Genomic DNA, 19,103 nt, shown 5'->3' with positions numbered 1-19,103 from the left:
GATTATAGGCACCCACCACCATGCCCAGCTGATTTTTGTATTTTTAGTAGAGACGGTTTTTCATCATGTTGGTCAGGCTGGTCTCGAAATCCTGATCTCAGGTGATCCACCTGCCTTGGCCTCCCAAAGTGCTGGGATTACAGGCATGAGCCACCACATCTGGCCTTTAATTCTTTTTTTGTAGAGACAGGACCTTGCTATGTTGCTCAGGCTGATCTCGCTCCTGGGCTCAAGTGATCCTCCTGTCTTGACCTCCCAAAGTACTGGGATCACAGGCATGAGCTACCATGTCTGGCCCCTGTCTCTCTTAAAAAACAACAAGGAAAAAAAAAAAGAGTTTCACAAAAAAGCAAAAATATAAAGTGAGAATTAAAAGCTGACAAGAGCATGAATGGCGTAGATTGGCATCCCTCAAGTAAAACTAACGTGGCCACGTGGCAATGAAATCAGAGAGAGAGGGTGGTCGTGTCTGGGATAGAAACCAGTGCTCAAGTAGCAGAGAGATCAAAGTGTCAGTATTGATTTACTTTAATCTAGTTTATTTACTTTTTTCAGTGACAAAAGTAACATAGAAAATTAGAAAGTTTAGAGTAGCCTGTTATTCCATCATCTAAAAATCTCCCCTATGACTATGAGACATTCATTTTTTTGTTTGTTTCCAGACGGAGTCTGACTCTGTTGCCCAGGCTGAAGTGCAGTGGCACGATCTTGGCCCACTGCAACCTCCGCCTCCCAGGTCCAAGCCATTCTGGTGCCTTAGCCTCCTGAGTAGCTGGGATTGCAGGTGTGCACCATCACACCCTGCTAATTTTGGAATTTTTATTAGGTTGGTGCAAAAGTAATTGTGATTTTGCCATTACTTTGGCAAAAACCACAACTACTTTTGCACCAACCTAATAGTGTAGATGGAGTTTCACCATGTTTCCCAGGCTGGTCTCAAACTCCTGACCTCAAGCAACCCACCCACTCCGGCCTCCCAAAGTGCTGGGATTACAGGTGTGTGCCACTTTTTTTTTTTTCAACATTATTTTCTGTCCTTTAAAATAACACAATTGATAACATCACATATATTCAATTTTATGCCTCCTTTTTTTCATTGAATAACACAAGACATTCCCCATATCAAGAGCTCCTCACAAAGATACTTTTAAATTGCTGCTTAACACTCTGTTCTGAGGATATGCCAGGCATGATCTAATCATTCTCATATTAATCATTTTGACAGTTTACTATTTTTGCTGTTATATTTAAAACTGCAGTGAATAGCATTGTATATAAAGACTCCTATTTTAGATTCCTAGAAATTCAATTCTGAGCCAAAAGCATGAACTTTTTAGTGAGAATTTTTTCACCAGATTATGAGGATTATGTTGGCTTGCTGTAACAATTTGGCTCTATTTTGATTATTTTTCTTTAGCTTGTATTTAGGGAAGCCAATTTTGAGTTCCTAAAACAGGGATCTGTCCATAATCATATCAGTCAGAGACTATTGGAGTTGCTAGAAATGTAGGCTCTTCTCTTTTTTTGAGACGGAGTTTTGCTCTTGTTGACCAGGCTGGAGAGCAATGGCGCAATCTCAGCTCATTGCAACCTCCACCTCCCGGGTTCAAGTGATTCTCCTGCCTCAGCCTCCCAAGTAGCTGAGATTACAGGCACGCATCACCACACCTGGCTAGTTTTGTATTTTTAGTAGAGACGAGGTTTCTCCATGGTCAGGCTGGTCTCGAATTCCTGACCTCAGGTGATTTGCCTGCCTCGGCCTCCCAAAGTGCTGGGATTACAGGCATGAGCCACTATGCCCAGCAAATGTAGACTCTTCTAATATAGTCACTCATTTTACAAATGGGGCCACAAAGGCTTAGAACATTTGAATGACCACCCAGAGTGGTCTGGGATGTGAGTGGCAGATGCTATGGTGGAACTGAGTCTCCTGACTTCCAGGAGACACTCCTGTCAATCTTCTATTGACAAGGCATGAAAGGAAGATGAATCCCCAGAAGGTACATTTGCAGGAGAGCGGGATCCCAGGCAGAGAGAACAGTGGGTGAAAGACATGCAGGCAAGAGAGTTTGGAGCCTGGGCAGTGATGGATTGCCTGATGTGGCTGAGCCCAAGGCATTATGTGGTATTATAATGAGTGATGAGTCTAGAAAGACATAGAGTAAGTCTTGCTGGCCCTAGCCCTGAATTTTATTAATTGTATCACAGTTGCTATTGTATTTATTTATTTAGACAGAGTCTCGCTGTGTTGTCAGGCTGGAGTGCAGTGGCGCGATCTCGGCTCACTGAAACCTCTGCCTCCCAGGTTCAAACGATTCTCCTGCCTCAGCCTCCTGACTAGCTGGGACTATAGGTGTGCACCACCACGCCCAGCTAATTTTTGTATTTTTAGTAGAGACAGGGTTTCACCATGTTGGCCAGGAAGGTCTCGATCTCTTAACCTTGTGATCCACCTGCCTCGGCCTCCCAAAGTGCTGGTACTACAGGCATGATACCAGCCTGTACCCAGCCGTGCCCAGCCGCTATTGTATTTATATAGCATTTTACAGTTTGAAAAAATGAAAAAATGATATGACATGTATTAACTTATTTGATCCTCACCTCAGTCCTTCACATATAGAAAACAGAGAGAATGTTGTAAAACACCTGTCCAGAATCAAGCATACAGGGAGATTGGCACTTAATTTATCAAATCTAATGCACCAAATCACATTATCAAATGTATCATTTCCTAAAGCAGAGCCAAGATCAATGGCAAAATTAGTAAGCAATTTGCACATAGACTATAGTGTTACTGCTTTTGTAGCATAATTTACAAACCTGTACTCTTGCTTTTTTCACATTGTCAATCTTGAAATAGAAAGTTGCGTTATTCTCTGCATTAAGCTTTGTGATGGTGTGAGTCAGTGTCTCCTCCAGCTCTGGGCTGTTGGTGGGTATATCTCTGGGGCAGCCCACGCAAATCTTGGAAGGTGGTTGTACAAAATCCTCCCCTGAAAGGATCAGGTTTTAAGTCAGCATGTACACTGAAGTAGCAGCCTGGCCTAGCATCCCTCCTGCACAAGAACCAGCATCCACATGTATAAAGGGCCACATGGGAGCCCAGGCCCAGTAGTGAGTGGGTGAAGGTTGTCTGTCTGACTGTCACTTCCTGCCTCTCTTCTTTTCCCCTCCTCAGCGCCCAGTGTATTTAGGGAAACATTTTCAATAGGAAGGTGCGAGTAACTCAATCAAAATGCTACACTTTTCCTGAATTTTTGCATTTTTGATGGAAACTGTAAAAAGCAATGCTTAATTTAAAGGAGTGACTCTCATGAGAAAAATTTAAGTGCTGTGGTTCTGGTGAACAGGCAGCTTCAGACTACTCATGGTGGAATGCATACAAGTGTTTTCCAAGTATGAGAAAAGCACACCCTTGTTATAAGAAACACTGACCTGACCACAAACTCACACTATCTCCATTTCCTCCCATTATAACATGCAGGAAAAAAAAAAAACCCAGCTTAATTGAAAGGGTTTTATTCTGAGTGCTAAGAAATAAAATACAGGTCTCTCCAACTTACAACAGCTGACTTAAGGACAACTTGTAGAGAAGAGAGACCAGTTGGCATCGTACCCAAAGGCCAACTTTACCCAGGGGTCATAAATTTCCCTTCTGTCTTCATAACCCATTCTGGCCACTTGCAGAACAGTCTGAGCTGCAGCACAGCTGGGCAGGGAAGGGGTCCAGTGTTCTCATCAAGGGGTGCATCTGTGTCTGCAGGTTACACAGACTTTGGAGTATATCATAGGAGCCAAAACACAACTTATAGGAAAAGACCCAGCCAGTTGTCTGGGACCGCTATTCCTCTATTGTGGTGCCAACGTGTGTTATTCCTTACCTGGATAAATGTCACAGTTCTGTGAGAAGGAAGCAATTCGTAGCTGAGTATCGATGTATGCATTATCTGTACATTCACCGGTATCCTGGTTTTTAAAAAGCATATAAGTGCTCAGTTAAAAACATTTTTTAGAGTCTTTAAAGTAAACAACTAGTAAAATTGAAAAACAGGGATGTGTACTTTCCAAATCATTGTGTAGCAAAAAAAGAAACAAAACATAGTCTTACTGCGAAAGAGATACTAAAATACAGTTATATTAGTATCAATAGCATGAGCAAATACATGCATATACACAAGCACATGGAAAGCAGGAAATAAGAAGAAGATCTAGTATAGAAATAATAGCCATGTAAGTAAAAAGGTAAATTTCTAAAAAAAGAAGGTAAGACTTTCAGACTGTTAAAACACCAAATCAATGTATTACGGTTTCAAGAATCATCTTATAATAGAAACAATGTATAGAGCTTAAAAATAAAAGAAGAACAAAGCTACATGGGACAAATATAAACATAGCAGGAACTAGAGTATTAGTAATATTGGACAAAGTAAAATTCATGATAACAAAAACACTCATAAAGGTAGTAAAAATGATAATTTTATTTTTCAAAAGCATGGACTGGAAGGCATGGAATCAAAATACATAAAGTAGAAAAAATTACACATGCAAAGAGAAATGGATAGAAATAATCATGGTGGGAAAATTTAGTATGCAATTACAAATCTAAGAAAGGGCAAGAGAAAAAATAATAAGACCATAGAAGATTTGAATAACTTGATAAAGATTTATTTAAATGGTATTTTCATATGCTACATATGATTTAAAATACTTTCATAAGTATCATAAAATTTGTATGTATTTGTGTGTGTGTGTATATATATACATATATATATATATATATATATATTTTTTTTTTTTTTTTTGAGACAGTGTCTCTCTCTGTCGCCAAGGCTGGAGTGCAGTGGTTCAATCTTGGCTCATTGCAACCTCTGCCTCCTGGATTCAAGTGATTCTCCTGCCTCAGCCTCCCAAGTATCTGGGATTACAGGTGTGTGCAACCACACCCAGCTATTTTTTTGGTTTTTTTAGTAGAGATGAGCTTTTGCCATGTTGGCCAGGCTGGTCTCAAACTCCTGATCTCAAGTGATCCACCCACCTCGGCCTCCCAAACTGCTGGGGTTACAGGCATGAGCTATCATGCCCAGCCAGTATCATATATTGTTCATTGTTTTGACACCAGGTCACAAAAAGATTCAATAAATTTTACAAAGCATAAACAATACAGAACATGTTCTTTCACCTCAGCACCAAAAAGAAAAAATAATCTGTAAAAATTAATAGCATGTTTAAACAAACAAAAATGATATACTTGAAAATATAAACATGCTTGCCAATAAAGTTAGGGTCTTTCTTGGATAAGGAAAAAAAAAACAACCAAAATAACAAAAATGAGAATTCCATATAATGTTATCAGAACAGCATTTTAAGTTAATTTTTGACTTGACATGAGTTCATAGTTTGAAAACAGTGGGAGAAAAACAAATAGAAAAACCTATGCCTAGGTCTCCAGAAGTGAGGGGAAAAAAGAATAATAAACAAACATAGCCAAGTGCTGTGTGATAAATGTGATAAAACATGTATAGCATAAAATCTGCCATTTTAACCATTTTAAAGGATACAGTTCAGTGGCATTAATTCCATTCACAATGTCATGCAACCCATCACCATTTCCAAAAGTTTTCATCACCCCAAACAGAAATTCTCTACCCACTGAGCAATACACCCCCATTCTCTTCTCCTCTCCACTCACAAATTCACATCTAGTCACTGTCTCTATGAATTTGCCTATTCTAGATGTTTCATGTAAGTGGAATCATACAATATTTTGTGTGTGTGTCTGGCTTATTTCACTTAACATCATATTTTCAAGCTTCATCCACATTGTAGCATGCATCAGAATTTCATTGTTTTTAAAGGGTGAACAGTGTTTCATTTTGTATATATATGATGGCACATTTTCTTTTTCTTTTTTTTTTTTTGAGACGGAGTCTGACTCAGTCACCCAGGCTGGAGTGCAGTGGCGCGATCTTGGCTCACTGCAAGCTCCGCCTCCCAGGTTCACGCCATTCCTGCCTCAGCCTCCCGAGTAGCTGGGACTACAGGTGCCCGCCATCACGCCCGGCTGATTTTTTGTATTTTTAGCAGAGACAGGGTTTCACTGTGTTAGCCAGGATGGTCTCGATCTCCTGACCTCGTGATCCGCCCGCCTCGGCCTCCCAAAGTGCTGGGATTACAGGCGTGAGCCACTGCGCCTGGCCTGATAGCACATTTTCTTTATCCATTCACCTGTTGATGGACACTTGGGTTGTTTCGACTTTCTGGCTCTTATGAATTTTGCTGCTATAAATATTCACCTGTAAGCATGTGTTTGAATATGCATTTCCATTTCTTTTGGGCATATACCTAAGAGAGCAACTTCTGGATCATATAGTAATTCTATAGTTAAGTTTTTCAGAAATTGCCAAATTATTTTCTATAATGGTTACAGCATTTTACAGTCCTACCAGCAATGCACAGAAGTTCTAATTTCTCCATGCCCTTTCTAATACTTGTTATTTTATGAACAAAAAGAGGTTTTTTATATATTCTGCGTGTTAAACTCTTGTCAGATACATGATTTGCAAATATTTTCTCTCATTCTGTGAGTTGTATTTTTACTCCCTTGATAGCGTTCTTTTTACTTTTTTTCTCAATAAAATAAATGCATGCTCAATTAGAAAACTCGGGAAGTATCAAAAAGTTCCAAAAAATATAAAGAATCAGAAAAAACGGCTGGGTATGGTGGCTCGCACCTGTAATACCAGCACTTTGGAAGGCCAAGGTGGGTGGATCACCTGACGTCAGGAGTTCAAAACCAGCCTGGCCAACATGGCGAAACCCCCATCTGTACTAAAAATGCAAAAATTTGCCAGGCATGGCAGCGGGCACCTGTAATCCCAGCTACTCAGGGAGGCTGAGGCATGAGAATCACTTGAACTCTGGAGGCAGAGGTTGCAGTGAGCTGAGATTGCACCACTGCACTCCAGCTTGGGTGACAGAGCAAGACCCCTTCTCAAAAAAAAAAAAAAGAAAAGAAAAGAAAGAAAAGAAAAAGCACCCACAATTCCAAATGAAAGTTAACTACATTCTATATTTTGTCGTAATTTGTTTTCCATCACTTTTTATATTTACATTTATTTTACATATTTAAATAAATCTGCATGTATAGCTTTGTATCCCACTTTTTTTGTTTTTTACTTAACATTGTAACCATTTAACTATGTCACTAAAATTTAAAAATTTTTGATAGCTGTATCATGTTAAACTCTTGCAAATATTTTCTCTCATTCTGTGGGTTGTATTTTTACTCTGTATGGATATATTGTAATTTACTTAACCATTCTCTAGTGTTGCATAAACAATTTATTTACAATATTTTTCTATTAAAAAACAACTGAAATTAACATCTTATGGTCTGGATTTCCCATATAAAAGAATTAGAAACAGAATTACTAGATCCAAGGGCTTGCAGCAATTCCTTGCCTAAAGCACAATCTTCTGCTCAAATGCAAACATCCCTGGGTACATATCATGTCTTACCCATCTTAACATTCACTGGCTACTACTACCTTGAGATACACCATTTTAATATAATTTTGGTTCAGATAAGAAGATACGATGCTAGGAAGGACCACTAAGGGCTAGAGACTCAGGGTCTGTTTATTAAAGATAAAGGTAGGGAAGGGAAGATGAGAAAACAAGCAGAGAAAAGTTTGACATGAAAAATAACCCTGGGTAGAGCAAGGGAATACCATATGGGCATTGAGCACATGGGGAAGAAAAGGAAACAGGAAAGTGTGGAGACATAACAAAGATACACTTGACAGTTCAAGCAATTTTGTCTATTCGTAGTCCCTGGTTATACTCTGTAAATACTTATTGCTGGGCAGGCGTGGTGGCTCACGCCTGTAATTCCAGCACTTTGGGAGACCAAGGTGGGCGGATCACCTGAGATCAGGAGTTCCAGACCACCCTGGCCAACACGGTAAAACCCTGTCTCTACTATAAATACAAAAATTAGCCATGTGTGGTGGTTGGAGCCTGTAGTCCTAGCTACTTGGGAGGCTGAGGCAGGAGAATAGCTTGAACCTGGGAGGTGGAGGCTGCAGTGAGACGAGATTGCACCACTGCACTCCAGCACGGGGAACAGAGTGAGACTCTGTCTCAAAACATAAATAAAATGAAATAAAGTTATAAAAAATACTTAATGCTAGCTGTGCAGATTCTTTGGCCAGGTAGGTAAGGCAGCTTGACCAGTGACGTGAGCTTTAGGCTTCCCGAGTGAATGTGAATATGAATTGCTGAATGTCATCTAAAATTTTCGTGACGGTCTTCCCACTCAGCTTGATAGTTACCATCAAAATGTAAACAAAGTGCTAAGAACTTTATCATTAAATTTTTGCCCACTTACACCATTCCAAAGGGACTTGCAGTGTGGAGTTAAGAACAGAAAATTCTCTTTGGAACAATTCGTTTGCACAATTGAGTAGGTAATTCGAAAGTTCCATCCAGCCACCACCTGAAACAATTTCAGATTGAATATTTAAAGGGTGGTTTAAACATTATTCACTGTGGGATATGAATGTTATGAGGAGGTTAGAAAACTGTGTGGCAATATAAAAAGTGCTCAAGAAATATAAATTATTATTATTACTAGGCAAAAAAATGCTGAATCAACATTGAGCACCTTAACACTCTCACATCTCTCACACAAACACACACACACACACACCCTATATACACACACACATACCGCTAGCCATTTGAAAATGACAAGCAATATATATATATTTTGCTATTTTTCAGCCAGTTTTGGAACATGGATTTCCTTAAGTAAATCCTAACAACAGTTCCTCTGCCAGGCTGCAGAGAGAAATGTTTACTGAATTTCATAAAATAATAATGCCCTTCTAGATGGACAAAGAAAACTTTGGAGGGGAGTGGTCTTTACTGCTGGGTCCTCAGGCTCTCAGGTTACCAAGTAGTAAGATTTCTACTACTTTATTCTGGGCCTCTCCCATCCTGATAACTGTATATAGACATCACTGAGTAAAGCATGCTCACATGAAAGCAAGTTGTAAGGTTTATTAAATGCAGAGAATGTTACTGACCAAAGGGAATTACTCATAATAAGAGGCTGAAATACAAGCGACCCAGTCAACTATCAGAAAAGTCTGGGTGGGCCAGGCGTGGTGGCTCGTGCCTCTAATCCTAGCACTTTGGGAGACTGAGACAGGCGGATCACCTGAGGTCAGGAGTTCAAGACCAGCCTGGCCAACTTGGGGAAACCTTGTCTCTACCGAAAATACAAAAATTAGCCGAGCGTGGTGGCAGGTGCCTGTAATCCCAGCTATTCGGGAGGCTGAGGCAGGAGATCTCTTAAACTTGGGAGGTGGAAGTTGCAGTGAACTGAGATAGCGCCACTGCACTCCAGCCTGGGCAAAAGAACAAGACTCTGTCTCAAAAAAAAAAAAAAAAAAAAAGGAAGAAATTCTGGTTGTACTGAATCATTAAGAAGATTTGTAGCTGAGCGCAGTGGCTCAGGCCTGTAATCCCAGCACTTTGGGAGGCTGAGGTGGGAGGATCACTTGAGGTTGGGAGTTCGAGACGAGCCTGGCCAACATGGTGAACCCTCATGTACTAAAAATACAAAAATTAGCCAGATGTGGTGACGCGTGCCTGTAATCCCAGTTCCTCGGGAGGCTGAGGCAGGAGAATCGCTTGAACCTGGGAGGCAGAGGTTGCAGTGAGCCAAGATCGTACCACTGCTCCAGCCTAGGCAACAGAGCGAGACTGTCAAAAACAAAAAACAAAAACAAAAACAACAAAAAAACCAGATTTATGGATATTTACTTTTTTTTTTTCTGATGATACGGGAACTGTAACTTAGTGGGTAGCCAGAAAGCCATGCCGACCATTGTAGACACAATGGAATATTTTGGAGCTGTGTTTAACTCATGATGGCTAGGTGATAGTATACTTTTCTGAAAATCCTAAGGCCACTATGACTTTCCTTTTCACCGTCTCTAGGAAGAGCCTGTAATGACGATTACCCATTTGTTAAAATCAAACGTCAAAGGAAGGGGGTCTGATTAGACATCTTTTCTCACTTTACATGTTGCGGTATCCAACTCACTTTGACTAAGGAGGAAGGCCTTTGCTTCCTGTGCTAGTCACATGAAAACACCACCAGCCATGCAATCATTCATTTTAAACGTAAAGATCTAACACATTTTAGTAATACTCGGTGACCTAGAGATTTAAAGAACAAACCTGTCTTTGGGCCCGTTTTACTTCACTGAGCGTGAAGAGGGAGGAATGTTGAGTGTTGTTGTTAAAGTACTGAACGCCGTGTCTCAGGATGGGCTCCAGTTCTGGGCTCTGCGTTGATATAGGATGCACACAGCCGAGGCAGTTATACTGGGCTGTCACCACAGGGCCCTCGGCTTAGCAAAGAGCAGACAAAAACGCAGCATTAATGATTACAATCAGCATTCACATACATTGCCCTAAACAAAGAAGAGGCTGGGCATGGTGGCTCACTCCTGTGAAACCAGCACTTTAGGTAGGGGCGGGTAGATCGCCTGAGGTCAGGAGTTCAAGACCAGCCTGGCCAACATGGTGAAACCCCATCTCTCCTAAAAATACAAAAATTAGACGGGTGTGGTGGCGTATGCCTGCGGTCACAGCTACATGGGAGGCTGAGGCAGGAGAATTGCTTGAACCCAGGAGACGGAGGTTGCAGTGAGCCGAGATCATGCCACTGTACTCCAGCCTGGGAGACAGAGCAAGACTCTGTCTCAAAAGAAAAAAAAAAATTTGCAAACCATTCATCCCACAAGGGACTAACATCCAGCATATACAAGGAATTTAATTAACTCACCAATTAAAAAACCAAGTAGTCCCATTAAAAAGTGGGCAAAGGATCTCAGTAGGCATTTCTCAAAAGTAGACATACAAATGGCCAACAGGTATGTGAAAAAATGCCCAATATCACTAAGCATTAGGGAAATGCAAATCGAAACCATTATGAGATGAGATAACATCTTACCCATTAGAATGGCTATTATTAAAAAGAGTTTGTATTAAATTACCAAGTAATGTTCATAACAGATAGCCCTAACCTACTGGTCAATAGAGGCAAAGTCCATAAAAAGGTAACGTAGCTGAAAGTGAGCGGCACACCTGGAGGGACCCCCTGGGAGCCTGGGCTTCTTCACCCACCAAGCTCTCGCTGCTTGCCGTGTAAGCGGCAAACACAGCTAGGAGGGTATGGAGAAAAGAGAACGCTTATGCCCTGTTGGTAAGAATGTAAATTAGTACAACCACTATGGAAAATAGTGTGGAGATTTCTCAAAAAATGAAAACACCAAATACCATCTATCCAGTAGTCCAGCTACTGGGCATCTACCCAGAGGAAAAGAAATCAGTCTATCAAAGGGGTACTTCCACTCCCAGGTTTGTCGCAGCAGTATTCACAATAGCAAAGATATGAAATCAACTTAAGTGTCCATCAAAGGGTGAATGAATAAAGAAAATGTGGGGGACCAGGTGCGGTGGCTCACACCTGTAATGCCAGCACTATGGGAGGCTAAGGTGGGTAGATCACCTGAGGTCAGGAGTTCGAGACTGGCCTGGCCAACATGGTGAAACCCCATCTCTACTAAAAATACAAAAATTATCCGGGCGTGGTGGCGGGTACCCATAATCCCAGCTATTCAGGAGGCTGAGGCCGGAGAATTGCTTGAACCCCGGAGGTTGCAGTAAGCCAAGATCGTGCCACTGTACCCCAGCCTGGGTGACAGTGCGAGACTCCATCTCAAAAAGAAAAAAAAAAAGAAAACGTGGTATGTATGCATAATGAAATACTATTTTGGCCATAAACAAAGAATGAAATCATATCATTTAAAGCCACATGGACAGAACTGGAGGTCATTCAGTGAGACAACCGAAGCACCGAAAGACAAACTAAACATTGTTCTTACTCATATGTGGAAGGTAAAACACTTAATCACATGGAGATAGAGGAGAGAAGAGAAAGACGGATACCAGAGGCTGAGCAGGGTAGGGAAGTAGAAGGGGGAAATGAAGAGCTTGGTAAAATAGGTACTGAATTATAGTTAGATAGAAGAAATACGTTCTAATGTTATACAGCAGACTAGGGTGACTGTAGTTAGCAACAATATAGTGTATATTTCAAAGTAGCTAGAAGAGAGGACTTGAAATATTACCAATTCATAGAAATGATAAATATTCCAGGTGATGGGTACCCCAAATACTCTGACTTGATCATTACATGTTCAACGCATGTAAAAAACACTCACATGTACCTCATAAATACGTAAAATATAATATATCAGTAAAAGAAAAAAGAGAAGTTAATATATGTAAGGAGCTTTGAGTCATGGCTGAGACGTAAGGACTCAATACATGTTAGCTATTATTTTTATCCTGATTGTTGCTAATATGTTATTATGATTAATATGTTAGTATGTTGGTTGTACCTCCAGACATATCATCTCATTTCAGCCTCACGACAGTCCTGTCAGGTGGAAAGTACTGTTACCTCCCTCTTCTAGACAAGGAAAAGGACAGCCAAGAAGGCGAGGAGCTCTGAAAGATTCCAGGCCAGGTCTGCCCTCAAAGCCTATGCGCTCCTCACTCTGGGATGCTGCCTACAACAGAGGGCAGGTCTTGTGTCTCCTGGTCCTTCTGCAGAGCCCTTGCACACACCAGGTACAATGCAGCACATGGGAAGAGTTGGGATAGTCCTGAGGGGATGATGGTCGCAAGCCTGGCCCACCCTCCGGGCTCTGCTGCTCCACCCAGTGCTCCCTAATTCTGCAAATGGCTTTATTACTGCCGCCCTCTGGGAGCAAGCAGAGCCTGGTCAAGGTTGTGTTCCTGGCACACAGAAGTGGTTAATTTCCCACCAGGGCAGTGCCAGAGGATAAACCAGGTACCTGGAGTAATCTGGCAGGTCTGGGTAGCCACGGAGAATTTCATACTCGCCCTCTTCCCCACGGTTGCCGTGCATTCTCCAGTGGCCTAAAAAGAAAAGAAAGAGATCATTTATCCTAATCTTTCAGATGGGAAAGTCTACCTTGTACTGTTGCTAAATGTGGCTTTCCTTAAAAAAACAAAACAAAACAAAACTTGTGAAGATTTTATCCAAAAGAGTTTTGAGACATGAGAATAAATGTTTTTTTTATAGCCTAATGATTACATAAGCCACTGATATTCATGAGATGTTGGAGGAAAGACAGTGTAAAAAGGTTGTAAAGGTTGAGTCTTTGTTTTGAGCCCTGGAGGTATTTCTTTTTTCTTTTTCTTTTTTATTTTATTTGTTTTTTGAGACAGAGTGTCACTTTTGTTACCCAGGCTGGAGTGCAATAGTGCGATCTCGGCTCACTGCAACCTCTGCCTCCCAGATTCAAGCGATTCTTCTGCCTCAGCCTCCCAAGTAGCTGAGATTACATGTGCGTGCCACCACACCCAGCTAATTTTGTATTTTTAGTAGAGATGGGGTTTCACTACGTTGGTCAGGCTGGTCTCGAACTCCTGACCTCAAATGATCCAATCACCTCTGCCTCCCAAAGTGTTAGGATTGCAGGCATGAGCCACTGCGCCTGACTGAGCCCTGGAGCTATTTCTTTCTAACCAAGATGGATGCAGAGGTCTAGAACCAGCCTGGTAAACACTCCCGTTATCTACGCCTCAACTTTAGTGAGTTAATACTGTTCATATAAACTTCAGTTTAACTTAATAGAAAGGGCAAGGACCTTGGCATCAAAATGTTTTTCAGTTCCAGCCTTGTCACTTGCTAGCTGTTATGTCCCCTTGTCATGTCATGTCCCCTTGACTCTCGGAGTCTCAGTTTACCCATGTTGTAGGAGATAGGACACATCTATCTCTTAGAGTTGTTGTGAACAGTATGTGTGCAAACATACGCTGTGTTTGCCTACTAGAGGCCCACTACAGAGCAGGCACTTAACAATAGGCAGTTGTTTAATTGTTATTGTTGAACAGTGTTTTTGTTTTGTTTTGTCTTGTCATTCTTCAGTCATATCCATTGGATTCTAAGTGACAGATATTATTCCATCAGGATAGAGCACACCTCCCTTTCTCCACACAGCCCCTAGAAGCAGGCAGCACAGGGCACAGCAGCTCCTTATCCCCACCTTGCAGATGAGATGATTGAGAAGGGAGAACCAGCACTGCAAACTCCTAGACTCCTGACTTGGAGTTCAGTGCTGTTCGGTAACCGCAGATGACTGACAGTCATCTTTTACGTTCTGACATAAAAGAAGGGAATCAATCCATGAAAAGAGAGGCTTGCTTCCGAGGCAGACACTGTCTGAAATCTTTCTTAATTAAAGCAAAACAACCGGCTATGGTGTGCCGGGCCTATATGTTAGGCATTTGGTTAAGATAGGCATTGTTACCAAATTTATTTGCATAATTCATCTAATTTCATCCTCCGACAACCTGATGAGGTCAGTGTTATCTCCCACATACAGCGGAGAGTGCCAGTTCTGAGAGGTCACAGCTCCCCCGCTATCATACAGCTAACGGAAGGCAGAGTCAAGATTTGCACTCAAGGTTGTCCAATAGAAGCACCCAGGCCCTCCCCTTGCCAGCCCTTCGGCTTGGCCCAAATGTCCATCTGTTGTCTCTCTGGAGTCTGAGGCGCATGTTCTGACTGGACGCTGACTGACAGCCCCCTTCTCATGGAAAGGCTTTCTGCATGTTTAACTGCTGGTTTCTCCACGATTTTTCTGTCTATACAAGAATACAGATACATCTGACTTTTCTACACATTGGAATGTTTATTTGCATTTCTCATAAACAGGCTCACCAGTAGTCATCATTTCTGCATGAGTAAAAGATTCTGGCAGAGTCAATGGAGAAAACAGAAGGCCCAAGAATGGCCAATACACTTACCGCTTCTGCAGCATCCTTGTAGTCACAGTCCTGCCAGGTTTTGCCACTTTGAACAGGACAATCCCCCTCCTTGATTTCGTACTTGAAGGAATAAAATGTGTCGGAGCCAACCTGAAAAGCAGCCAAAGATACTTAGGGTTCATCCAACTGACCCGATAGCAAATACTTCTAGTGGGTTTCAGTAAAGTTAGGAATATCGATCTTTGACTTGAGAGCAAAGCATTCGCTTAAAATATACTTATATTTGTATCATAAACATTTATGTGAAAGAATGTTTCTAATATACTCACAATGTCATTTTAAAGGTTACAAAGCAGTATGCATAGTGTTAGCCCATTTTTGTAAAAACTGGTTTATATATAAATCTATGTTTTTAAAAAGTCTGGAAAGATACACAGTGAACTGTTAAAATGTTTGTCTGTCAGTGGTGAGATTATAATTATCTTTCACGTTCTTCTTCAAGCAAACATTTCTAAGTGGCCTTTTCCCCCTAATGAACACGTATGACTTTTACAAATTAGAAAAAGCAAACAAGAAAACCTTAAACAAATGTTAACAGTTATCTCTGTATGGTGGAATTAATTATGGGTGATTTTAGCACTTTTATTTGGTTTGTTTTGTTTCCTACTTTTTCTTTTTTAAACAGCTTTATTGACATATAATTTACGTGCCATAAAATTTACCCACTAAAGGTATACAATTTAATGTTTTTTGTATATTTGCAACCATACCCACCACAATCTATTGGGTACCACACCACAAATAAACTGTTGCTTGAGATCACCATGAAGCAGAATTTCTCACATGACTGTACTAGATTGTGAAGCAAAATGGCTTGATTTTATTTTCAGAAAAAATAACATGTCCACTGTGTTTATTTTCCTTTATCCCCATGTTGTCACATGGTTAGTTTTTTTTTTCTGCTAAAGTAACCAATTGCTTAACTGTCCCAGAGATATACTCTTTCATAGTGAAATTTGTTTAAACATACTCTTGAAAGATTGGTATTTCTTTGAACCATGCATCCTGCAAGGATTTATCTCCTACTGGAGTGCATCATTGTAATAATATCAAAAACAAACTAAAACATTGCTGTTAAACCTGGTACATTCAGCCATACAGACTTCTGTCTAATTCCGTAGAATTGCACTAAACTCATTCCTGACTCCTCTTAGACATGACCCATTAAGTATCCCCTCCCATTTAAGGTTTGGAGGTCTATGTTTTTTAGCCTAGGGCCGGAGACCTAGTGAATTCTTTTGCTGCAGTCTAACTAAATTCCTAAATTCTCCCACTCTACTTGGTCCCGTTCAGATTTCTCCATTTACTTTTGTTTCATTTCACCCTAGATTCTACTTCTCTGATCAGGAAGCCAATCTGCCTGAGGACGAGTCATACTCTGCCTTCCCACCCCCGGCCAGAGAGTGGTATCGGTCTTTCCACAAGTTGTAAGCTTCTACCTTTGATGATCACATCTTTGGTGGTGGTGGTGGTGGTGGTGGGTGGTGGTGGTGGGGGTTGTGGTGGTGATGGTGGGGGGTGATGCTGGTAGCGGGTGGGGGGTGGTGGTGGTGGTGGGTGGTGGTGGTAGGGGGTGTGGTGGTGATGGTGGGGTATGTGTGTGTGTGTGTGTGTGTGTGTGTGTGTGTGAGAGGCCTGGGCTCCTAGTGACAGTACAAATCCCGAGTGACTTCAAGGTTAAACACAGTTCACTCACCATCTTAGTGGCTTCCGTTATGCGGTACAATACGAACTGGTTGTTACTTTGGTTTTGACTGTTATATTTCTTCAGAGCAGCATCCACAGCTTTAAATAAATCCTTGTCATTGCAGTCAATTTCCTCGGACTGTGATTCCTGGGTTAAACTTAGTAGCAGCCTGGAGCAGAGGAACAGGATAGTAATTAGTTTCATGATCTAACAATCCCCCTCTAGGAGCTGAGGGATGGTTTCACCAAGAATCAAGAGCCAACTTGGATACTGAATTTGACAATCTCCAGCCTCTCGTTTTCTGTCCTCCTCTCTGCCTCAGCACTCAGGGCACTGGTTGGATTCCTGCTGCCATACGCTAGTTACCCTGTTCCCAAAGGTTAAATGACTCTGCTGGGTTATCCAAACATATTTACGGCTAGAACATTGCAACACTGGGGTTGTTAACCTGCTCATTTGCATTTGAAAATCACAAGGGAGCACAGTGCATATTTCCAGGTGATTATACAACTTTATGTAGCAAATCAGAGCAGAATCTGATGAAGGAGGAGAAAAAAGTACCTACTAACTTGGTTATTCCCTTGTGACTTTCACAAAGCCATTTGTGAAGGTCACTACATGGGTAAACAATGCAAGAATGAGTACAATGTGCAGACATGTTCCCTACAGGATCTCTTTGCAGGATACCTACCTGCATAGAAGCAGACTGCTATTAATTCTATTACATGCCTAACATGCTCACGCACAGGGGCAGCCAGTGAGTTCCGGGAGTCTCATGCAGGATGTTGACACAACTGAAAATAAAACATGGGTGTCCTATCTGGTCTCTAGACAGGCAGCTTTTTTCTGCTCAATTGCATTAGTTTTGTAAAAGAAAATTGCTCCCAGGGTGGAGGCGATAGAGGAGAAGCATAGGAAGAGATGGGTTGGGTGAAGCCCTGGATTCCCTATGCTTGCTTCTTTCTGGTTTGGTGGTGCTGGTTTGGCGCAGAAAAAGATAGCCCCAAATATGGCTCTTTGGCATGCCGAGTACTTTGAACTGAAGGACGTTAAAAAGGCTGCAAAAACAAATTATCTTTCTTGCTTTCTCCTGCCTGTCTTTCTCCTGCTCCACTTCTTCCCTCAAGGCAGGCCATGGAAGCTAGAATTTCTCTTCCCCAAGGCGGGTCATAGAACCCTTCTCCCTCAACATCAGCAATAAAACTTTATTATCCTTGTTTCCCTCACATCAACACAGAGTGGGGAAACTATATTACAGAATGGCCCCCATCTGTAGGCCAACATTGGAAAACTACAGTTGATCATCTCAACAGACGTGTGAGGCTTGATGGTATCAACATCCTTACTCCTAAAGGATAAAAACTGGCCGGGTGCGGTGGCTCACGCCTGTAATCCCAGCACTTTGGGAGGCCGAGGCGGGTGGATCCCTGAGGTCAGGAGTTCGAGGCCAGCCTGACCAACATGGAGAAAGCCCATCTCCACTAAAAATACAAAATTAGCCGGGCGTAGTGGCACATGCCTGTAATCCCAGCTGCTCAGGAAGCTGAGGCAGGAGAATTACTGGAACCCGGGAGGTGGAGATTGCAATGAGCTGAGATCGCACCATTGCACTCCAGCCTGGGCAACAAGAGCAAAACTCCGTCAAAAAAAAAAAAAAAAGAAAGAAAAAAAAAGGAAACCGGCCTATTCACTCTGCTCCTTGTTCAGACTTTAATTTTTTAAAAAAATCTGTAGAGCCCTGTTCATGATGACAAACGTACTTTTTCTTTTTCTTTCTTTTTTCCTTTTTTTTTTTTTTTTGACACAGGACGTAGATGTTTGGACTATTTTCAATCTTTTTTTTTCTGATAAAAAAATTCTGTAAGGAAAATCTTTATGCTCACCTATAAAATAGAACAAAGATTTCTTGGAGAGATGTAAAACATGGCTGTGCATCTTATCTTAGATACACTTATATAATAAATTTCAGGTTAATTTATTCTTAGATTCTATGCCTAATTTTTTTTTCTTTTTTTTTTTTGAGACAGAGTCTTGCTCTGTGGTCCAGGCTGGGGTGCAGTGGTGCAATCTTAGCTCATTACACCTCCCAGGCTCAAGCAATTCTTCTGCCTCAGCCTTCCAAGTAGCTGGGATTACAGGGACCTGCCACCACGCCCAGCTAATTTTTGTATTTTTAGTAGAGACGGGGTTTCACCATGTTGGCAGGCTGGTCTTGAACTCCTGACCTCCAATGGTCTCCCTGCCTTGGCCTCCCAAAGTGCTGGAATTACAGGTGTGAGCCACTGCACCCGAATGCTGTGCCTAATATTAAAAGCTAGCAACAACTAAGCCTCAGCCTTGGAGTCCTAACTACAAGGAGCATCTTTAAATTCATTCAAGGTTGATTGAACTGGATATGACTTTACTTTTCTGCCAAATCGTATTACTCCCTAATTCTTAGAAAAGTTTTTATACTTTTTGTGTGATACTAGCA

At 41.5% G+C, this 19,103-nt stretch overlaps 1 protein-coding gene across 3 annotated transcripts in view; it reads right to left on the bottom strand.

The window, feature by feature from the left end:
• KNG1 (kininogen 1) overlaps window positions 1–17,046 on the bottom strand; it is a 28,418-nt gene extending 11,372 nt beyond the window's left edge. Inside the window, exons 1-7 of one of the 3 annotated variants that reach the window (XM_023214698.2) lie at window positions 16,640–17,046; window positions 14,923–15,033; window positions 12,942–13,026; window positions 10,252–10,424; window positions 8,390–8,497; window positions 3,882–3,966; window positions 2,821–2,993 (exon numbers count right to left, since the gene is read on the bottom strand). In XM_023214698.2, coding sequence (XP_023070466.2) covers window positions 2,821–2,993; window positions 3,882–3,966; window positions 8,390–8,497; window positions 10,252–10,424; window positions 12,942–13,026; window positions 14,923–15,033; window positions 16,640–16,834 — 930 coding nt within the window. In that variant the 5' untranslated portion in view covers window positions 16,835–17,046. The remainder of the gene's footprint in view (window positions 1–2,820; window positions 2,994–3,881; window positions 3,967–8,389; window positions 8,498–10,251; window positions 10,425–12,941; window positions 13,027–14,922; window positions 15,034–16,639) is intronic. The other 2 variants (XM_023214699.2, XM_023214700.3) reach the window with 2 other exon arrangements.
• Window positions 17,047–19,103: the final 2,057 nt, after the last annotated feature.

Source organism: Piliocolobus tephrosceles, chromosome 2 (genome assembly GCF_002776525.5).
Source record: "Piliocolobus tephrosceles isolate RC106 chromosome 2, ASM277652v3, whole genome shotgun sequence".
Lineage (NCBI taxonomy): Eukaryota > Metazoa > Chordata > Mammalia > Primates > Cercopithecidae > Piliocolobus > Piliocolobus tephrosceles.
This window is presented reverse-complemented; position numbering and strand designations above follow the sequence as displayed.